The 22,138-nt window shown below is 59.7% G+C and overlaps 1 protein-coding gene across 1 annotated transcript in view; it reads left to right on the top strand.

Moving 5' to 3' along the window:
- Nucleotides 1–1,727: 1,727 nt before the first annotated feature.
- The window catches only part of CELSR3 (cadherin EGF LAG seven-pass G-type receptor 3), a gene marked incomplete at its 5' end in the record, with an annotated part of 30,385 nt that continues 9,974 nt past the window's right edge, over nt 1,728–22,138 (top strand). The window contains 18 exons of the mRNA XM_084269609.1: nt 1,728–4,851; nt 11,543–12,175; nt 13,796–14,018; nt 14,455–14,570; nt 15,221–15,309; nt 15,711–15,868; nt 16,055–16,218; nt 16,674–16,799; nt 16,962–17,131; nt 17,366–17,551; nt 17,689–17,799; nt 18,067–18,235; nt 18,485–18,626; nt 18,799–18,919; nt 19,219–19,402; nt 19,495–19,596; nt 20,216–20,230; nt 21,797–21,891. Coding sequence (XP_084125735.1) covers nt 1,728–4,851; nt 11,543–12,175; nt 13,796–14,018; nt 14,455–14,570; nt 15,221–15,309; nt 15,711–15,868; nt 16,055–16,218; nt 16,674–16,799; nt 16,962–17,131; nt 17,366–17,551; nt 17,689–17,799; nt 18,067–18,235; nt 18,485–18,626; nt 18,799–18,919; nt 19,219–19,402; nt 19,495–19,596; nt 20,216–20,230; nt 21,797–21,891 — 5,928 coding nt within the window. The remainder of the gene's footprint in view (nt 4,852–11,542; nt 12,176–13,795; nt 14,019–14,454; nt 14,571–15,220; nt 15,310–15,710; nt 15,869–16,054; nt 16,219–16,673; nt 16,800–16,961; nt 17,132–17,365; nt 17,552–17,688; nt 17,800–18,066; nt 18,236–18,484; nt 18,627–18,798; nt 18,920–19,218; nt 19,403–19,494; nt 19,597–20,215; nt 20,231–21,796; nt 21,892–22,138) is intronic.

A 22,138-nucleotide genomic window follows, 5' to 3' on the forward strand; every position in this document is an offset into this window, starting at 1 on the left:
TCTTCAACAGGACAGGGCAATGGTGCTTCTCCCGCTGTGGCATGCTGAACACTAATGAGGGCGTTCCTAAGCTTATTACAAGCTTCAGTGGATTAGGCCGCGATATTAGCTGATTTAGATCAAACCAACAGCTAAATTGTAAGGCTGATGCGCTAATGAGCCATCCCAATGCAAGGGCCCCAAACTCAATTTTCCTTGGAAAACCAGAGTTTTTCTCATGGATGCTGGAAGTAAAACCTGTAGTTTTCTCCCTCGTCTTGAAGGTGCCTTGCTTGGTGGGTGGGGGGTTGCTGTGCTCTGCATTGGGGCACAGGATAGGGCCAGCTAAATGCCTCCCGCATGCTCTGGTGCCCATGGGTGGTGGAGCTGAGTGGCAGCACTGTGAAACTGCTACAAATGCCTGGGCATCGTTTGGGAGACCTACTGCTGCCCTGTGGCACAGGGAAGCCCTTTTTTATACGTGTGGTAAAAAAGACCATCGCTGAAGACACTGAACTTGGTGCTACTTGTTGATGAACACAGAGCAGAGGGAGACGTTAGGGCTGCAAAGCCTTGGCAGTGACTCTTGTCAAACCACCAGTGCTCTTCTGCCTCCCCTTTTTGACTAATGCTGGTGGCTAAGCCCACAGTCTCTTCTTGGTGCCTCAGTGAAGCAGCCAGGTGCTGGGGATGCCAGCAGTGGCACAAGGATGCTGCTTGCCACCCGGCTGGTGCCGCAGCAGGGGTGGCAGTGGGTGTAAGTGGAAGTGTGCTCGAGGATGGATGTCCAGAGGTCACGATCCCCTGCCTGAGGTGTGGACAAGTGACCTTGCTGCCCTAGGTGGGACGAAGGACTGGCTGGAATGCAGCCCATCATTGCATACCTGCTGCCAAGCACCACCCTGAGCCGTGGTGTGCCGGGGCAAGGCCAGGCGTTACCACTGGCAGCCATAGGCAGAGCTGACACCGCTGGCTCTGAGTGCCCGAAGGGCAGTTTGGTAAGGGGGGTCATGAGCCAGCTGGAGGAGGCAGCTTGCGCCCTGCCCATCCAACGTGCCTGGCAGCACCTGTGCCTCACCCCATGGCTGGGTGTGCTTCCCATGAGGGCCAGCGCGCTGCACGATGGCCGCACGTCTGACACGAGGGTGGGCAGGCCGGCACTAGGGCAGGTGTGTCCCGCATAGCAGCAGCAAACCCACACTTTGCCTGGCGTGTCTGAGAGCAGGGGACACGTCCCTCACATGGAGACATGCCTGTCCCTCACCTGGGGACCTGCGGTACGTCCCTCACAGGAGGAGACACATCCCTTGCACAGGGACAGGAGAGCTCCCCCCACCAGGCAACGCATCCCTCACACGGGGAAGGGGACGCCCCTCACACGGTGCCAGTCACCCCTCTCACCGGGGCTGCCCCTCCGCGCTGCGCGGAGACGCCGGCCCCAGGCGCCCGAGGAGGCGGCACCGCGGAGACGGGGCGGAGGAGCGAGGCGGCCGGCGGCTGCCCGCCCTCCCTCAAGATGGCGGCGGCGGGGCGGGCGGGGGCGCGGGGCGGGGCGGGGCGGGGTGGCGGGAGCCATGTTGGGGCTGCGGGAGGAGCCGCCGCCGCAGCCACCCCCGGCCGCAACAGCAGCAGCAGCAGCGGCGGCGGGGCGCAGCGGCGCGGGGGTTCGGCCATCGCCGCCGCTAGGCGGGGACGGCGCCGAGCCCAGCCGCCGTGCGCCCGGGCCGGGCGGCGGCCGCCGAGGCACCATGGCGGCGGAGGAGCCGGTGGCCGCCTCGAGCCTCCGCCGCCGCCACCGCCGGGGGCCGCCTCCGCCGCCGCTGCTGCTGCTGCTGCCGCTGCTGCTGCTGCTCCCTTTGTTCCCCCCCGGGCTGGGGACCGCCGCGCCGCCGGGCCGGGGGCCGCCGGCCCACGGGGGCTGCGCCTCCGCCGCCTTGCCGTGCCGGGCGGTGGCGGCGGCGGCGCACCCGGGGCAGCTCTCTGTGCTGCCGCGCCGCCGGTCCCCGTCACGCTGCCTTCCCCGCGCCGTCCCGCCGCGCCCGCTCCCCTTCCCGGCTCCGTCCCCGGGGCGGCGGGAGCGGCGTGCGGCCCCCAACCGCCACCCGCTGTTCCCCCAGTACAACTACCAGGCGGAGGTGGCGGAGAACCAGCCGGCGGGGACGGCGGTGGTGGCGGTGGCGGCCCAGGACCCCGACGGGGGCGAGGCGGGGCGGCTGGTGTACTCCATGGATGCCCTGATGAACAGCCGCTCGCGGGAGCTCTTCAGCATCGACCCGCGGGCCGGGCTCATCACCACCACGCAGGCCCTCGACCGCGAGAGCATGGAGCTGCACTACTTCCGCGTGACGGCCGCCGACCATGGGGCACCCCGGCTCTCCGCCACCACCATGGTGGCCATCGCTGTGGCTGACCGCAACGACCACGACCCCGTCTTCGAGCAGGGCGAGTACCGGGAGACCATCCGAGAGAACGTGGAAGAAGGGTACCCCATCCTGCAGCTGCGGGCCACCGACGTCGACTCCCCGCCCAATGCCAACATCCGCTACCGCTTTGTCAATGAGCAGGCTGCCCACGCTGTCTTTGAGATCGACCCCCGCTCTGGCCTCATCACCACCAGTGGGCCAGTGGACAGGGAGAAGATGGAGAGGTACTCCTTGGTGGTGGAGGCCAACGACCAGGGGAGGGAGCCGGGGCCCCGCTCTGCCACGGTCAAGGTGTACATCACGGTCCTTGATGAGAATGACAACACCCCTCAGTTCAGCGAGAAGCGCTACATCGTCCAGGTGAGGGAGGACATACGGCCCCACACTGAGATCCTGCGCGTCACCGCCACGGACCTGGACAAGGACAACAATGCGCTGGTCCACTACAACATCATCAGTGGCAACAGTCGGGGACAGTTCTCCATTGACAGCATCACTGGGGAGATACAGGTGGTGGCCCCCCTGGATTTCGAGGTGGAGCGGGAGTATGCCCTGAGGATCCGGGCTCAGGATGCGGGGCGCCCTCCCCTCTCTAACAACACCGGCATGGCCAGCATCCAGGTTGTGGACATCAATGACCATGCCCCCATTTTTGTCAGCACCCCTTTCCAAATCTCGGTCCTGGAGAATGCTCCCCTTGGCCACTCTGTCATCCACATCCAGGCTGTGGATGCGGACTATGGTGAGAACTCACGCCTGGAGTACAAATTGACCGGGGTCTCGGCTGACACACCCTTCGTGGTGAACAGTGCCACGGGGTGGATCACGGTCAGCGGACCCTTGGACCGGGAGTCAGTTGAGCATTATTTCTTTGGGGTAGAGGCTCGGGACCATGGCTCTCCGTCTTTATCCGCCTCTGCCAGTGTCACCATTACTGTCATGGATGTCAATGACAATCGCCCTGAGTTCACCCAGAAAGAGTACTTCATCCGCCTGAACGAGGATGCAGCCGTGGGGACCAGTGTCCTCAGCGTCACGGCAATTGACCGGGACGTGAACAGTGCCATCACCTACCAGATCACGGGAGGCAACACGCGGAACCGCTTCTCCATCAGCACGCAAGGTGGGATGGGGCTCATCACTCTGTCTCTGCCACTGGACTACAAGCAGGAGAGGCGCTATGTCCTCACTGTGACAGCCTCTGACCGCACCCTGCGTGACAACTGCCATGTTCACATCAACATCACCGATGCCAACACACACCGGCCCGTATTCCAGAGCGCCCACTATTCCGTGAGCATCAACGAGGACCGGCCTGTGGGCAGCACTGTGGTGGTGATCAGTGCCACGGATGATGATGTGGGTGAAAACGCCCGCATCACATACTACCTAGAAGATAACGTCCCTCAGTTTCGCATCGATCCAGACTCTGGAGCCATCACTCTCCAGGCAGGACTGGACTATGAGGACCAGGTTACCTACACTTTGGCTATCACTGCCAAGGACAATGGAATCCCCCAGAAAGCGGACACCACCTACGTTGAAATCATGGTGAATGATGTTAATGACAACGCTCCTCAGTTTGTCAGCCCACATTACCAGGGCATGATCTCTGAGGACGCACCTCCTTTCACCAGTGTGCTCCAGATCTCTGCCACGGACCGGGATGCCCACACCAACGGGCGAGTGCAGTACACCTTCCAGAATGGGGAGGACGGGGATGGAGACTTCACCATCGAGCCCACCTCGGGGATCATTCGCACTGTCCGCAGGCTGGACCGTGAGAACGTCCCTGTCTACGAGCTGACTGCATATGCTGTGGACAGGGGCATTCCTCCTCAGCGAACTCCTGTCCATATCCAGGTTACCATTCAGGATGTGAATGACAATGCCCCTGTCTTTCCCGCTGAAGAGTTTGAGGTCTTGGTGAAGGAGAACAGCATCGTAGGCTCTGTCGTGGCCCAAATCACAGCTGTTGACCCGGATGAGGGACCCAATGCCCAGATCATGTACCAAATTGTGGAAGGTAACATCCCCGAAATATTCCAGATGGACATCTTTTCTGGGGAGCTCACAGCCTTGATAGACCTGGATTATGAGACAAAACCCGAATACGTGATTGTAGTGCAAGCCACATCTGCCCCTCTGGTCAGCAGAGCTACGGTCCACATCAAACTCATTGACCAGAATGACAACAGCCCTGTCCTCAAGAACTTCCAGATCCTGTTTAATAACTATGTGTCCAATAAGTCCAACACCTTCCCCTCGGGGGTCATAGGGAAGGTCCCAGCTTATGACCCGGATGTGTCTGACCGTCTCTTCTACACCTTTGAGCGGGGGAATGAACTGCACTTGTTGATTGTAAATCAGTCCAGTGGGGAGCTGAGGCTGAGCCGGAAGCTGGACAACAACCGTCCGCTCGTGGCCTCCATGCTGGTGACCGTCACAGGTAGGGTGTGAAAGTCCTTAAACCTTCCGTGCTGTACCTTTGGGGTGGTGTATGTGCTTCCCCTTGGGGAGCCCATTCTGCATCGGGAGACAGGTTGGGGACCGGTAACAAGGGTTGGATCGGGTGTCCCTTCCGGTCAGGGATTACTGGAGGGGCCGGGAAGGGTGGCAGTGGGGGCATGCCACTGGGGAGTGCTCTGTAAGGGGTCTGAGGGTGGAGGTGGTCTGCAAGAACAAAGCATCGATACTCAGCTGTGAGGATCGCTTGTAGCTGCCAGCCCCACACCTTTGGAGGTGCTGTCACCAGCGAGGCAGTGATGTGTGACATCGGGTGCTGGCTGGGCAACCGGCTGGTTCCTGGGGTGGCCAAGCTGCCAGCCCAGGGGCTGGCACGCCGCTTTGCTCCCAAGCCTGGGTGGCTCTTCTCCCTGCCGGGACCAAGTGCTTCCCCAGCTGTGCTTGAGAGGGAGGGACTGAACTCAGTGCAGAGGGAATCCTCTTCCAAAATACCTGTCTGCCGGTAGCAAATGGTTCAGTCTGGATTCCAGCTGTGGCACCTGCCAACACCAGCGCTCTCTGGTGCGGCTTCTGAAGCCTGGTACCACCTTTCTGCAGCCAACTTAGTGTTCCAAGGAACAGCTGTGACAAACCTCAGAGCGAGGGGCTTAAAACTCACATCGTGTGTGTTGCCAGAGCATCCAAATGCAGATGCTGGCATTAGCTGCTGGGGTGGCTTTGGGGAGTGTTGGGGGTCCCCTCCAGCCAAGCTGAGGACAGGGCAAAGATGGAGCCAGGGGCTTGTCCATGAGCAAGCGAGGTTTGGACCTGGTGCTCCCACCACCTGAGCTTTGCCTTCAACATCAGCCTTTCTTTGCTGGCAGATGCATGATCTGAAATGGAGGCATCCCTTCATCGCTGAACCGAGGAGCAGCTTGGGGGGGAAGGGAGGGCAAGAGCCCTGTTTGGAGGGGCCAAGCACTGAATTACCGACAGTGCCTGGGGAGCTGTACATTAAATCATGATGCTCCCCTGACCCTTGGCTACCAGCTGCCTGCCTTTTGCACCCCCTCCCTCTCTGTATCCCGCTTATTCAGCAAGGGGAGGATTTCTTTCAAAAGGAGTTTAAGAGGAGACCTGTTCAAGGCAATTCCACATGGCCAGCACCAGCCCATCAGCGGACAGGGGCTCTTGGGGGGTTAATTGTAACCGCAGGGCTGGCTGAGAGTGGGTGCAGGCGCACACATGCCCGTCGATGGAGATGGGGGCTGGTTTTGACCTTTCCAGCTTCTGCCCGGGTGTGTTGATGCAAGCCCTGCCTCCTTGCACACTTAACCCTGCACAAAGGCAGGAGACAATCACATCCCGGAGTCCTGCATCCAGCCGCCTCGCGGCGAGGGGCCCCTTGCGATTAGAGTGTCGTCATCTTCCAGCGGGAAGGGAGATGGGGAGAGGTGTGCTCGTGAAGGAGGAGAGAAGATAGAAGGGGAAGAGCTGTACCGGGGAGGGAAGAGAGAGACTGGAAAACAGGCCTTTTGTTGGCTCTGATACTGGCTGGGGAGGTCTGGTTTGGGTTTTCCATCTGTATTGTTCGGAGCCCAGCTGGCAGCCCCGTCAGCCCCGTGCTGTGGCTGTGTGCAGGGGGAGGGAGGGCGGGCGGGTGGGTGTGCAGAGCTGGCGGCCAGGACATTCAGACCTGGCTGCATTGTTTGCCTGGGCTCAGCACTGCATGGGAGCACCTTCCTACTGCAGCAGGGTGACAAAAGCACCTAGGTGGGTGCCCCGAGGGTCAGTGTCCAAGGAGAGGACAGCTTCCTTGCCTGCCTGTGAGCCTTATGGTTCCTTTGAGGGAGGCTGGATCCCCCTAAAACACAGGGCAAGGGGCCCCTCTGCCTGACGGTGAGTGATGTGTGTTCTCAGCTCAGCCCCTTGTAGGAGGCAGGGAGGACTTGGGCCATTACAAACCAGTGCCTTTCCAGGGGGCCTGAGGGCCTCAAAACTGCCCCCAGCTCCTCATGCACATGTGGGCACCTATGATTGCTAAAAACTGCTCTTGGTGGCCAAGGATGTAAGGTGGTGGGGTGGTGGGACTGTGTCTGTGGCCAGAAGCACTGTGTGAGACCAGGTCTCATTGCAGGAAACTGAATCCATGTTGACTTTAAACCATTCCAGACCAGTTTCACTGGGCCAAGCTGCTGGGCTGGTGGCAAGGGTGGAGGCTCAGCTGTGGCTGCTGCATTGCTGCTCTTCCCCTTGAGCTCTTTGTACACAGCTCCCCTTGGCTTGCAGCTCAGGAGCTTGTCCTGGTAAGAGGATCCATTTGTCCAAAATATCTCACCTAAAATTCCAGCCTGGCAGGGAGCCACCCCCCAGTGAGCATGTTTGTCCTGTCTCCTATGTCTGAACATATCAGAACTGTTTTTTCCAGGGTAGGTTAAGGGTCCCAGGGCTGTTCTGACCTTCCACAGCTTGTATATTTCTCAAGGAGCCCAATCTCAGGAGCTTACTCACCTGTTTGGTCTGTCACAGCTGCAGGTGCTGACCATTAAGTTAGGGTAGGAGACTTAAGTGCATCCATTTTTGGTTAGGGAACAGTTTTGGAGTCTTCTGGATGATTATATTTTAGCCCCTCGCTTTAGAGCTACCAGGAGAGTGGTATTTGTGTGCTGTGCTGGGTGAGGGGAGTGTGACTGATTTCTGAGATGTCTTTACCTGTCAAGTGTCATCAAACCTTGAGCAGTCTGCCAGAACCCCTCAGAAGAGGTAAGGAGTGTTCATCTTACCCATACCTGCTTCCTCCTTTCCTAGCTTCTCCATTTGGAGGTGTTTTACTGCTCTTCAGCTGCAAAGCTGAAGGATAACCTTATCCATCCCCACAGCACCCTCTCCATCTCTGGGGTGGCTGCTCAGGGTGTACAGTCAGAGCAGTGGCTTTTGCTGTCTCAGATGTTGCCTCTTCTGCTCAGAAGAGGAAAGGTGGTGATGCACTGGAACTGTTTCTGAGGTCCTGGTCCCCCCAAGGTGAGGGGCAGGGATGTGTGGAAGGTTGTTTGAGCTGAGCTGCCTTCTTCCCAATCCCTGGAACTCCCTGGGAGGCTGAAGGCTGAAATGTTTGCTAGTGAACCTCTGCTAGTGACTCCAAGGCTCTTGGGTTGGGAGTATTAGTTGGAGCCCATGCCTCGTGCCCCATGGCCAACTGGGGGGGCTACCCAGGTATCCAGAGAGCCTCTGAGCACAAGGGGACAGGAGAGATGGGATCTCACACTGGCAGACCCAGAAGACCATTGGGCAGCATTGGGCAGCCCTGCTTCTCCCGAGAGGTTTCCAGCACAGGCCTGGAGCTCTGTTCCCAGGCTGACAGCACAGCTCCCAGGAGGAGGCAGCTCCCCATCCTGCTCCCTGGCTGGAGCTCTCCTTTCTGTAGCTCTTCTGCTTTTGAAGCTGGTAATTGTCAGTCTTGGAAGTGTGGACACAGTGACCTGGTGCTGGGGGTTAGAGCCCTGCACCCCTTCTCTCTGCTCCTTTCCCTGTAGGCATGTTTCCAAGGCTCCTCATTCTGCTGCATGAATATTCACCAGGCACCAGCTCTCCAGCAGCAGGATTTAATCAGAAAGGCTGAGCATTCGTGATTAAAATGCCTCCCAGGGGGGGTCAGTGCCTCCAGCCAGCTTTGGGCTTTCTTTTGGTAGCTTTTTCCATCCCCCACCCCCCCCACCCCATTTGCAGCAGGTCATTCTCTTAACCATCTGCTTCCCCTTGCACGACAGCCCTGCATGTGATACTGAGGTGGGATAGGGTGTTACTGGGAGCTTACTGGGGAGGGCTGTGGGGCCAGGGCTAGCCCCACATTGCTGCAGTGAGCCAGGAAGGGGGCACTTGTGCTGTGGGCTGGGTAATGCCATAGGTGTTGGGCACCCTGCCGTCTTCCCTGGCCATGCCCCCTTGCTCCTCAGAGATGGTGCTGCACTCCAGATTGCCCCAGGACTCAGCATCACATCAGCCAAGGCCTAATAACACCCATAAATCAGGCAGGTGTCTGCCTGCCTATTGCTGGGCACCGAGCAGCCCTTGGGGAGAGCAAGAGCTGTCCCTCAGGCCTCTGGCTGCTTCTGGGTGAACCCTGAGCCAGGGAGAGAAGAGCAGGAGGCAGCTGGGCTCAGGCTGTGCTCATGCCTGCCTTGGCCACAGAGGCAAACTGTGAGGAGGGGGCAAAGGGAGAGGAGAGGGAGTGGGAAAACAGTGCAACTTCCCACTGAGAAGGGGGCTGGTGTAAAGTGATGGCACCCTGGGGTGCTCCTTGGGGAGGAATAGCAGGCTGCTGGTGGCTTGGGAAGCATCTTACAAAAAGCATGGCTGAGCCACACTCCGGGCTTTCTCCTGCCTCCTGAGGGCTGGGTGCTTTTGGCAGCCCAGGAGCCTCTTGCATGGAGAAGGTGCTTCAGAGAACGCAGGCGACAGCGCAGGATCCTCATACTGAGCCCAGGCAGGGCTGAATCCCTGGGTACATCCAGCCAGGTGCTGCACAGAGCTGTTTGGTAACCACTGGTCGTGCTACCCTCTGTGTCAGAGCTGGCAGGGTGTCACACAGAGGGGTGGTTTCTCCACTTGCTTCCATAAGGGGCTGGAACAGTGGGATCTCAGAGGGAAACACCCCCCTTTCCGACAGGGGATTAGCTCCCGGCTGGCTCTACTGGCAGTGCCGCTCTCCCAGCCTTATCTCCAGAGCACCATCCCCAGCACACAGGCTGGTGCTTGCACAGGAATTTGCAGGGTCGCCAGAAAGCTTTGACCTTCTGAAGAGGAGAAGAGGCAGAAGGAAAAAAGGGAGACATTTCAATCTTTAAATCCTCCTGCACTGCGAACTTCAAACAGGGCTGAGTGAAATCAAACAGCTTTGCAGCCACGGGAGGAGAGGAATAGTAAAGGCAGCTTGCTTTGCACAGGGGGCTGGGAGCTGGGGCATGGGCGGGGATGGGGGGCTGGCTTTTACACCCCTGGTCCTCGTTGGGGCTGACCAGGAAGCCTGCTGCCACTCGTGCTACCTTGTACTGGGTTACAGGAGATGAAGCAGTGCTGAGCAGGGTCTGGCTGGGTTTGCCAGGCTTGTTTCACATATGGTCTTGTCATGTGCTGGCCAAGGCTGCCTGGTGGCAGCAGCCTGGTCTGTTAGTCTGTCCTGTGTGTCCTGGTAGCAGCAGACATTTGGAGAGCAGCCCAGGTTACATCTGTATGCAGGAGATGTGCCAGGAAGTTACATCCTGCTTGGAAGGGCGGGCAGGGGAGCTGCTATGGCACAGGGCTGTGCTGCACCTTTGCACAGCTCAGGCAGGATTGCCTTGAAGAGCGTGGGCCCTGTCCCTGCTTGGGGCAGCACAGGCTGGTGTGATGCCCAGGCCAAGAGAGGGGCAGAGGTGGTGGTGTGTAGGTGAGCAGCTCTCCTGTGCTCACACCAGTCAGGCACTATGGCCCCTCCAAGGCCACTGTGGGCTAGACTGGAGCTCCTGGCAAAGCCACTGACTGGGGTCACGTGGAAAGGAGAGTTAGTGGCTGAAAAAGAACACCACTGCCCAAATTTCTCTCTGGGCAGAGAAGGGGAAGAGCAACAGCCCCAGCAAAGGGCCTGGCAGCAGGGTAAAGTGACAAGGCCAAGGAACAGGCTGTGGCAATTGTGCCCTGGAAAGGACTGGTGGAAGGCATGGGGCTGGTGCACCCCCAGCTGGGGTAGGTGCAGTTTCTGCCTCGTTGGGAGGGGTGCTCGGTGCCTGCATCCCCTTGTAGAGGGGTTTCCTGGAGGAGTTAGGAATGTGATCACTCCTATCTGTCTGTCCAGCTCCAATCCTGGCCAGTAACTTTCAGCAGGGTATGACCCTCTGAGGTAGTGGGATCCATTTGGTTTCTGGGAGCTGGGTAGGTGGGGTGAAGTAGGGCACCCCGAATAGCATAGCTGCTGCAGTGGGTGCTGCGGTGGGCGCAGCTGAACTGCTGGCACATGGAGTGTGCTTAATACGGGGTTGAGATGCTGCTGATGGCCAGGGTGCTGGGGGAGAGCAGGCGGGCATGTGGGCACGCTCCTGTGTGCGCGCCTGGGCGATGGCTGGCGTGGTGTGGGGTCCCCAGGGGAGGGAGTTTGTTTCCAAGGAAAATAAAGATTAAAGAGAATTAAACAAACTGGAGATGGGCCGGGGGAGGAAGAGATGCGGAGCAGATGGTGAGAAGGGGGGAAACAGGGAGAGGAGCACAAAAGCCTTGGAGACCCTGGAGGAGAGAGGAAGGAAACAGCAGGAGGGGAGCGCAGGGAAAGGCAGTGTAGGGGAGGCTGGCAGGGCGCAGTGGGGAAGCAAAACACCCCGGGCCCTGGCATCGGCTCCTGTGTTTGCCCAACCTCCTGCTGGGATTTCCTTCTGCCCGAATCTCTCCAGCATCTTTGTTCCTGAGAGCTCAGTTTGCTGCCAGGATGGGGAGGAAACCTGAGAGCTACCTCAGTGAGAGCCTGAGGGGAGGGAGAAGACACAGCTGCACCCTCTCCAGCCCAGGTGACACCCTGGTAGCCCCCAGGGCTGTGGCTCCAAGCTTCTTTAGCTTTAGGAGTCTTTTGGGGGCTACACTGGGGTGCAGGGCTCTGCCCTGGGGTGGGAGCAGGGAGACCCTCTAAGCAGCAGACGGAGACCTGCAGCGGTCCCTGTTCCCTCCCACAGATGGGATCCACAGTGTGACAGCCCAGTGTGTCCTGCGGGTGATCATCATCACAGAGGACATGTTGGCCAACAGCATCACGGTGCGTCTGGAGAACATGTGGCAGGAGCGCTTCCTCTCCCCACTGCTCTCCACCTTCCTGGAAGGGGTGGCCACCGTGCTGGCGACACCCAAGGAGGACATCTTCATCTTCAACATCCAGAACGACACGGACGTGGGCGGCACGGTGCTGAACGTCAGCTTCTCGGCCCTGGCGCCGCGGGGCGGGCGCTACCTCAGCTCGGAGGAGCTGCAGGAGCAGCTGTACATGAAGCGCATGGCGCTGACGGGCGCCTCCATGCTGGAGGTGCTGCCCTTCGACGACAACGTCTGCCTGCGGGAGCCCTGCCAGAACTACATGAAGTGCATCTCCGTCCTCAAGTTCGACAGCTCCGCTCCCTTCATCGCCTCCCCCTCCACCCTCTTCCGGCCCATCCACCCCATCACCGGGCTGCGGTGCCGCTGCCCGCAGGGCTTCACCGGGGACTACTGTGAAACAGAGATCAACCTCTGCTACTCCAACCCTTGTCTGAATGGAGGGATCTGCACCCGCAAGGAGGGGGGATACACGTGCGTTTGCCGCCAGCACTTCAGTGGTGAGTGCCCGGGTCTGGGGTCTGCAGGAGGGTGGGTGAGTCCCTTACTGTCACCGTGCCGGGGTGCTCTTCCCAGCTGGGTGGTGAGTGTTGGAACCCCTCTTTGCCTGCAGAGGTCTGGCTCTGCTCCCAGCTCTCTGTGTTTCCATGGCGCTGGATGTGCAGGGCTGAGGTTGCCATAGAAATCTGTCTTGTAGGGAGGTGGTATGGAGGGCTCTTGGGGACCTTGGCCACCACCTACCAGCCTTTTTTCACAGAGCAGGAGGACCAGGCAGGACCGTGCCAGACTGGGACACAGGAGACTCCCTGGCCCTGCCTGATGCCAGTGATGGGTTTGGGGACCACTGGAGGTGCTGGTTTCAGCCCATGCCAGTGTTCAGCTGGTCTGGCTGAGGTGCAGAGCCCACACTGACCCCACATGCAGTGGGTGAGCTGCTGCCCACCCAAAATAGAAGTTGAGGTTGGGCCTAGTGGCCCAATTTACAAGGTTGGGATCTGATCTAGGCAGATCTGGTGCTAGCCATGGGGCGAACCGCTGGGCCAGCCAGTGTCTTGTTGCCACAAGTCCCTAGCAGGCTGTAGAGATCCATGCCTGGCCACTGGCAACCTGGGCGTGAGTGAAAGTGGGCTGTGATTACTGGGGAGAGAGCCCCTGCCTTGTCCTCCCTTCCGGAAGGGAGCGCAGCAGCAGATGGCTGCCTTGGAGCTGGTCTCCTTTTGGTGGCTCCTGGTGAGATAAGCAGAGTCAGTGGTAATTAACCCCCAGCATTTGAAGCATGAACAGCCATTAGCAGAAGGGTTAATGAGCTCATTTCTCTGTCACTTCATGCTGTCTCCTCATCCTCCTTGCATGCCACAGAGCAAGTAATGGGAGCAGGACCGGGGGCATAGGATTACAGCCGAGCAATTCCCTGCAAGCTGAGGGGACAGTGTGGGAAGAGGGGCTGGCCAGACCCTGACTGCACTGCTGACCTGGCTTGGGGCATCCTTGTTACCAATGCCAGCAAAGGGCAAGGGTTTTTTGTGTCCTTTGTCTGGCTGTTTTCCAGTTGGCTTTTGCTTTTGCTCCTACATCAGAGCCTGCACGCAGGGCTAGGGGGTTCCTGGTGCTGTGGGTGGGACTTCTATACCTATTGGTACGGAGCTCAGTGTCACTGGCCTGTGCCCACATCCCAGAGCCGGGACTGCAATCCCTGTTCCAGGACTGTGCAGTGGCAATGCCCAAGGAAGCAATCTCAGCATCACCAGGTTTTCCTTGGCTTGTCCTTACCTCTCCATCCTTAGGCCTCTGCAGCCCATCTGTGGCCAGTCCCCTCCTCTCCCATTTCCATGCCATCCTGGGTCCAAACTTGCCCCTCCAGCTGGAGCTGGCATCCCATCCAAGCCTAGGGGCTTGGGCTGTGGGACTGGAGAGGGTGGGTAGCTTGTTGGCTACCATGGGGTGACACCTGGCTGGTCACATCATTTGCCTGCCATACCACAAACTCCTGGCCCTTGGCTGCCTTGCCCCAAATCCAGGCTGAGGGTCTGTACTCCTGGAGCAAGGAGTGGATGGGTGGCCGCTGTGTGCATGCCCCTGGCCCAGGCTGTGTCCCAAGCCCCCACGTCTCCCTTCCCCAGGCGAGAACTGTGAAGTGGACAGTCGCTCCGGGCGCTGCGTGCCCGGCGTGTGCCGCAACGGCGGCACCTGCACCAATGGCGCCGATGGAGGCTTCCGCTGCCAGTGCCCGGCTGGCGGCTTCGAGACGCCCTTCTGTGAGGTGTCCACCCGCTCCTTCCCACCGCGATCCTTCGTCATGTTCCGGGGCCTCCGCCAGCGCTTCCACCTCACCCTCGCGCTCTCGTGAGTCCTCTCCTTCCTCTGCTGGACGCTGTCACCTGCTGGCTTGCCTGGTCCCCCTCGGGGGGCTCTTGTGCACCCTGGGCCTGTCTGAGGACTTGCTGGTGCTCCCTAGACCCCTGCATTGTGGGCTTTGCCTCACCATAGGGTGGCCTTGGCACTTTCAGCCAAAGGGCTCTGCCTCTGCATTGGCACATCTCCCCGGGCATCAGCTCGTCCCTTCCTTCAGTGCCCCTTCCTTTCCCTGCTGCCAGCTCTCTGCTTTCATGCCAGGCCCGCCCCTGTTCCCAAGCACCTCCTGGATCAAGCTCCCAGCCCCTTCCCCAGCTGGGCTTGCACCCCAGGGCCAGGCTGGGATACTGGTGCCGTGCCATGGGAGAGCAAGGATCTGTGTGCTCCTTGTGTGCACCCTGCCCTCCCACTTCCTCCTTTTACCCAGGTTCAGCACTGTGGAGCCCAATGGCCTTCTGCTCTACAATGGGCGGCTGAATGAGCGGCATGACTTCCTGGCAGTGGAGATCATCCAGGGGCAGGTCCAGCTGAAATACTCCACAGGTAGGCCCAGCCCTGCCTGCTGTGGGATTTGTGCCGTGGGAGCTGTGAGAAGGCTCGTGCTGAGCAGGGAGGGAGGGTGCTGCTGGATGGAGCCCATGCTAAGGGAAACAGGGTTGAGAGAGGTGGTGGTGAGCATTGGTGGATGGCACAGAGAAAGGGGGGGGGTGTCTCAGGACCCTCCCCAGGTTTAGGAGTTTAAGTGAAGTGGGAAAGGGAATGGGCACAGAGCAGGACAAACCCTTCTGAGGTCTCCCCTGCCGTTCTGCCCCATTATGCCATTGAATACTGCATCTCCTGCCTTGCTGTGGGACAGTTTGGAGAGGATTAGCCTCTTGAGAGGGTGTTTGCTATCCTGTCAGACTCCTCCATGCTGCCCCATCATGCTGTTGCTGTGCCCAGGCTGCCTGCCTTGAGGGGTGTTAGGACCAGTTGCCAGGAGCACTGGGCCTCGGTGTTCACAGCTGGGACCTCCCTCCCCTGTGAGGCCGCAGCAGGCAGGGCCTGGCATGCCAAGCATCTCTCTCTGAAGCCCTTCTCCATCCCTGTGTGAGGCCATTGGCAGCGTGGAGGGTTTGGTGCCTGCAGGAGGGGCAGGTGAGTCCAGGGGCTGCCCGGCCTTCCTCAGTGTGCCGTCATCCCTGTCTTCACAGGGGAGTCCAGCACGGTGGTGAGCCCCTACCTGCCGGGAGGTGTGAGTGATGGGCAGTGGCACACGCTGCAGCTCCGCTACTACAACAAGGTACGTGTGCCCCAGCTGTCCCCAGTTCGGGCAGGTTGTGCTCCCTGTAGGCTCTGGCTTCCTTGTTCTCCATCCCCACCCCATAGGGGAGGCTGTGGAGACAAGGTAGAGGGGGGTGTCTGCCCTTGGGGATGGGTGCAGTGGAGCAGATAGCTGGTGCAGGGGGAGAATGGCCCTCAGGAGCACACCTAGAGATGGCAGGAACACACTCCATACAGCATCCTCTCTGGTATCCATCTCTGGTGCTGCTTGCTGGGCTCGGCTGGAGATGTTCCTCCTGCTTCCCTCACACTCCAGCAGTGTCTGGGCCACGCTCAGGCCCTTTCCTTGCTGTCGTCTGAGCCCTTGGGTGCCTGGGTCTGGGGCCATATGTCCTGTTAACATCCTGCATTTGGTTTCAGCCCAAGGTCAGTGCCCTGGGGGTGGTGCAGGGCCCCTCCAAGGACAAGGTGGCCATCTTGACAGTGGACAAATGTGATGCCTCAGTGGCCCTGCAGTTTGGCAGTGAAATCGGGAACTACTCCTGCGCCGCAGAGGGTGTGCAGACCAGCTCAAAGAAGTGAGTTCCTCAGGGTCTGTGTGGGTAGAGGAGCAAAGTCATCCTTCACATCTGGGACAGCTGTAGTTCCAGGGGCCTCCGCTGTGTGTGCCTGTCCCCTGGGATGTCTGCTTCCCAGCTCTGGGGAGCCAGCTGGGTAGCCTGAGGTTGCTGTGGCTTTTAAAGCCCTGGGCTTCTGTCTCATAGGTCCCTGGACCTCACAGGTCCCTTGCTCCTTGGAGGTGTCCCCAACCTGCCAGAAAACTTCCCTGTCACTCACCGAGACTTTGTGGGGTGCATGAGAGACCTATACATTGACAGCAAACGCATCGACCTGGCCTCCTACATCGCCAACAACGGAACTGCTGCAGGTACCAGTGGCTCTGCTCCTGCAAGCCCCTGCCCTGGGAATTGCCTCTCATGCTCACACAGCAGCACTGCCAAGCTGTTAACAGCATCACAGCTGGAGCTGAGCAGCTTCCCATCAGAGAACAGGGCCTCCAGATCCCCCTAAATGAGCCACTCCCCACCCCAGCTAATGTTCTGGGAATGAATCTGATCACAAGTGCAGAGCCTGCAGAGCTGCCCTGCCTGGGAGGTGCCAGGTAGTTGGTCCAGCTCCACAGGGTCTTTCTTCTGAATTAAGGAGCAGTGACAGCCTTGACCCTCATTCCTGAGCAGGCAAGGCCTGTGCTGCAAGGCTGAGCAGTTGGGCTGCCATCTGGCAGCCAAGGAAAGGGCTGGGGGGCAATGGCATCTCCCCATGTGGGCTGGAGTGAGGTGGTGAGCAGGTCAATGATGATGTGGGTGACTTTGATACCTCCAGGCTGCCACGCCAAGCACACGTTCTGTGACTCCAGCCCCTGCAAGAACGGCGGCACCTGCTCTGTCAGCTGGGGAACTTACTCCTGCCTCTGTCCAGTTGGCTTCGGGGGCAAAGACTGCCGCCACCGTGAGTGCTGGGCCTGGGCAGGGTGGGTATGGGCAAGACTCTGCTGGGTTTACTGTGGAGGCAGGGTAAGGGCTCTGTGTGAGATGAACTAGCTCTGGTGTCCCTCTATTTAGGGCTCCTTGTGTAGCACCCGTCCTTTCTCACCCCTGCTTTCCTTTCCAGCCATGCACCATGCCCACTATTTCCAGGGCAACAGTGTCCTGACCTGGGACTTCAAGACAGACGTGAAGATCTCGGTGCCGTGGTACCTGGGGCTGGCGTTTCGCACGCGCCAGCCCGATGGGGTGCTTCTGCAGGCCCATGCCGGCCAGTACACCACCCTGCTCTGCCAGGTAGGGCCACAGCCTCAGCACTGTGTCCAGCCTCTACTGCCATCCACCCCAGGGGAACAGGAGGGCCCTGGCCTCCACGGTGACTCGAGCCCAGGTGGAGGGTGGCTGTGGGGAAGTGTTTAGCAGGGCTTGGTTTCCCTCCCCGTGCTCCGAGCTCGGAGGGAGGGTGGGCTGGAGGCAGACAGTTGGTGAGGCCTTTGCTCACTGCTGCCATTGTTGGTTTCCTCTCTGCAGCTGGCTGGGGGCCTGCTCTCCTTCATGGTGAGCAGGGGATCTGGGCGCAGCACCAGCCTCCTCCTGGACCAGCTGCAGCTCAGCGATGGGAAGTGGCATGACCTCCAGCTGGAGCTGCGGGACGTCCGCAGTGGGCGAGACTCGCGCTACATCATCACCCTCACTGTGGACTTTGGGCTCTACCAGGTAGATTCTCCTTGAGACCCCAGCACAGGACAGGAGCTGTGGGTGATGCTTGGCATACACTGGCCTCTGCACCCTCAGAGGGGGTGAGGGCAGGGGCAGGGCTGGTGCCGGTCGCCCCATGTTACTTCCCTTTGCAGGACACTGTGGTTGTTGGAAATGAACTGCATGGCCTGAAGGTGAAACACCTGCACGTGGGGGGAGTCCTGGGCTCTGGCGAGGTGCAGAACGGGCTGAGGGGCTGCATACAGGTGAGTCCATTGCTCAGAGCCTTCCCTGTCCAGCAGGCCTGTTACATGGATGGGTGGAAACACTGGCAACTGCTCCTGGTGTCCATCCTGCTGGTGACGCTCCCTCTGAGCATTCAAGGCTCTGAGATGCTGTGGGGCAGCTGTAAATCACCCTGTCAGGAATGGGGGGCAGGGTGGCTGCCTGTGTCGTGGGTTGTGGGGTGCAGGAGGACTGGAGCCTCATGTGTCTGTCCTGGCTTCACCGTGAGTTTGTCACCTGTGTTGCAGGGTGTGCGCCTGGGTGACAGCGTCACTGGGACTGCGCTGCCCAAGCCCAGCCATGCTCTGCGGGTGGAGGCTGGTTGCAGCGTGCCGAGCCCCTGCAACTCCAGCCCCTGCCCAGCCAACAGCATCTGCAAGGATGAGTGGCAGAGCTACTCCTGCGTCTGCCAGCCAGGTAGGTCCTGCAGAGCCCTGCAACTTTTTTGTTCTCCCTGCCTGTCTTCTCCTCTCCCCCTGGGCTCCCTCCTGGCCTGTGGCTGCTCTCCTGCCCATCCCTTGGGTGTGTCCAGGGTCCCACCAGATACTCTTTAGATTTCTGAGGAACAAAATCTCTCCTGAGCCCCATGAATCCACTCCTCGGCACTCTGTCCCCTCTCAGGTAGAAAGTGCTTGTTTTACATGGTGGTCTCTGTCCACACCTCAGGGTACTACGGAGGGGACTGCGTGGATGTGTGTCACCTCAACCCCTGCAAGAACAAGTCTGTGTGTCGCCGCAAGCCAGGCTCACCCCTGGGCTATGTGTGTGAGTGCGGAGGGAACTTTTTCGGGCAGTACTGTGAGCACAGGTGAGATGTGGGGCACAGGGCAGGGCCATGGCCTCTGTACCTGGCTCTGTGCTGCCCTCTCTTCCCAGTTATGTGACCTGGGACTTCTCAGTGCCACCCAGCTCCTTGGAGCTCCAGCTGGGCTGGTGGTAGGATGTGGTTGTTGTAACAGCAGAGATATTTCTCTCCCCAGGATGGACCAGCAGTGTCCGAAGGGCTGGTGGGGGAACCCGACCTGTGGGCCCTGTAACTGTGATGTGAACAAGGGATTTGACCCCGACTGCAATAAAACCAACGGCCAGTGCCACTGCAAGGTGAGGGGCAGCTGTGCCCATGGGGACGTGGCCCATGACTTGCCTGGAGCCCTGCTTGTCCTGCTGCCAGGCCTTTGGAGAGGACAGGCCCTGCTTTGTGTGCCCACATCTGCGCTGGATCCCTGCTCAGCTCTTCTGTGCAGCCCTCCTGCCCCAGCATGATGATGACAGGGGCAGTGGAGGTGCTTGCAAATTGGGAGAGCCTGGCCTTTCCCTGCCTAGCTCCATCGGTTCCCCAGGCAGCAGCCTCAGCTGCTGTCCCGATGTGCTGTCTGATGGCTGTCCTTGTCTGCCCCTAGGACTTCCACTACCGCCCCAAAAGCAGCGACACCTGCCTGCCTTGTGACTGCTACCCCGTGGGCTCTACCTCACGCTCCTGCGACAAGGAGACGGGCCGGTGCCACTGCCGGCCCGGGGTCATCGGACGCCAGTGCAACAGCTGCGATAGCCCTTTCGCCGAGGTGACGCCCAGCGGCTGTGAGGGTGAGTGTGGGCGCTGCGGGGAGCTCCTGCCACGGGGCTTGGGGTTAGTGACTTCCCCCTGTGACTGGCCCTTGGGGTCCGTGTCTCCGCAGTGCTCTATGATGGTTGCCCCAAAAGCCTGAAGGCGGGGGTGTGGTGGCCCCAGACCAAGTTTGGCTTCTCGGCTGCAGTGCTGTGTCCAAAAGGCTCCTTGGGTGAGTGGGGAATGCGGTGGGGAGGGGAGGGAGCAGCCTGGCTGTCCTGCCGAGGGCTGTAGCAGCCCCAGCAATATCACTCTGTTCACATGCTGTCCCAGTCCTGTTTAACTGGGCTTGAGGAGGAGAACTTGTCACAGCCTGGGGGAGAGCAAAAGGTGCTGGCCACGGGACTGGGGCTTGGAACAGGATGTAGCATCTAGGCCCACCACACAGGCTTGGGGCTGTGGTGTTCCTTCAGCCTCAGTCCCCACCTTCTCCCTGCTGCTTATTGGTTTTGGTGGGCTTGAGGCTGGGGTCAGGGCTGGCAGTGCAGCATGGCACCCGTGGCACCTCGCTGTGGCTCTGCCAGCCCCGTTCTCAGTGTGCACTGCGAGGGGAGCAGGCCACAGCGAGCTGTTAGGTGAGTGCCTTGGGTAGGAGTTACGTCCTGAGCTGGAGGAGGCCGTCCTTGGTGACAGCAAAGGTGTGAGCAGGGGATCTGGGACTGTAGGGCAGCGCGAGCCCCAGGGGACAATACAAACCCTGTCCTTCTCCAGCCGTTCGCCCCAGGAGGAGGCAGATTCGGCTCCTAACTGTTGTCGCTTCTCTCCCCGGTTCTCTCGCCCTCCGTGCTCAGGCTTGAGGGGTGCAGGTAAGGTTGTTCCCATCTCCTTCCCCCTGTATTGTAAGGGCCTGCACCACGTGGCTTTCCCTCCCTTGTCCCTGCCTGGCAACCTGCACACCCCTGCGCTTTCCCCGCCGCTTCTGGAGCTGCCGAGTGTCCTCCCAATGCTTTGCCTGGCCTCGCTGCTCCTACACGCTCTTCCCCTCTCCCAGCACACCAACCAGCACAACCCTGGCTGCAGCCGCATGCAGCCCCTGCCACCCGCTCTCCTGAGCCTGCAGCACTGGTGCTGGGCGGCTCCACGCTCTGCTCCCCGGCTGCTATGGATGCTGGCTCGCCCAGGCTGCTACCTGCTTGCCCAGGCTGGGAGGGGAAGGAGCTGGTGATGAACAGGAATGGGTGTGGGGTGGAGGAAAGGGGAGCTGTTTGGGGCGGGTGCGGTAGGACGGGAGCGGGAATTGATGGACATGCCCAGCACAAGGTCCTGTTCCTTCTCCTTGACTGGCTGGGGGAGGCAGAGGGACCCAGGGGCTGGATCCTGCTCAGATTTGCAGCTGAGCTGATCTCTGCTGGGGAAAGGCCAGCAGGGCGGAGGCTTCTGTGTTCTCCCTGCTCCCAGCTGCAATGGCACTGGTTCCTGTGCTTCTGCAGCTGGGGGGAAGGTGGTTGAAAAGGACAGCTGGGAGCTGGAGGAGGTGGGAAGGGGCATTCTAGTCACTGGAGCTTTTCTGAGCAACTGGAGTCTGCTCCAGGCTCCTTCTCCCCACCCTGGCCATGCTGCTTCCCTCTCCCAGCCATGGGCACCTGGGTGGGCTGCTGTACTCTGGTGCTGACCCCAAGAGGGCCTGGTCCACAGTTCTCTGGGTGCACTGGGCTTTCCTGAGTTACTCTTGCTCAGAATGTGTGGTGACACTCCTGGCCCAGGACACTGCTCTCTGTGCCAGCTTTAGAAATACTTTTAGTGGTGGTTATCAGTTGATCCCATTCACTGCTGGTGCGGTGCTCAAGGCCCAGCCAGGGATTGGGGTCTTGCACGGGGTGCTGCACCCACAGTCCTTCCTGCTTGGCTGCAGGGGCTTGTCTCTGGAGTGGGTCTGCCAGCCCCACAGCAAGGGTGTTGTCCTCCTGGAGAGACTTTGCCTTGTAGAGAGGGGCAGGGCCTTAGCAGGCATTGTGGGCTCTCACCTGAGGGATGCTTAGAGCTGCAGGGCTTCAGTAGTTTGGGGTCGGATGTGCTCAGAGGACACGGGTACCAGAGGCTTCTCCAGCCTGAGGTCTGCCAAATGACTTCCTCTTCTTCGCAGTTCTGTGTGATGGCACCTGGTACAGTGCAGCCCTGAGGCACATGTAGGGAGCCAGCTTCTAGAGGGAGGGGATGGCAGCAGCTTGCTGAGGGTACACAGACCAAGGGTGGAATGGGTTGCCTGATGTAAAGCACAAGGACCACCCTGTGGTGCTACAGGCCCTCCTCATCACTTGCTGATGCTGCTCTTTGGGGTTAGGTGGTGCAGAGGATTCCTGCTGTGGGGCTGCAGTGGGGAAGGTGTGTATCCTGTGCTGAATTTCAGACATGCCCTTCTTCACGGTTTTTAGGTGCAGCCATCAGACACTGTGATGAGGACAAGGGCTGGCTGGAGCCAGATCTCTTCAACTGCACTTCACCTGCCTTCAAGGAACTCTCCGTGCTGGTAATCCCCTCTCAGCTCTGCAGCCCTGACAGGGCAGGAGCTGTACAAGCAAGGGCTCACAGCCAGGTTTCAAACTGCTCAGCTCTCCTTGGGCATCTAGAGCAGGAGCAGACCTTGTCATGGTGCTCAGTACCTTTCTCTTCCCATCTCCTGCCTCCAAACCCATCCTGTGAGAACAGTGGTCTGAGCTGAAATTTGCTTTGGTTTCATCTCCTCTCATCTCTTGAGTAACCCCATCAGAAGTGAC

The sequence above is a fragment of the Gallinula chloropus genome, assembly GCF_964237585.1.
Source record: "Gallinula chloropus genome assembly, chromosome: 12".
In the NCBI taxonomy this organism is placed as follows: Eukaryota; Metazoa; Chordata; class Aves; order Gruiformes; family Rallidae; genus Gallinula; species Gallinula chloropus.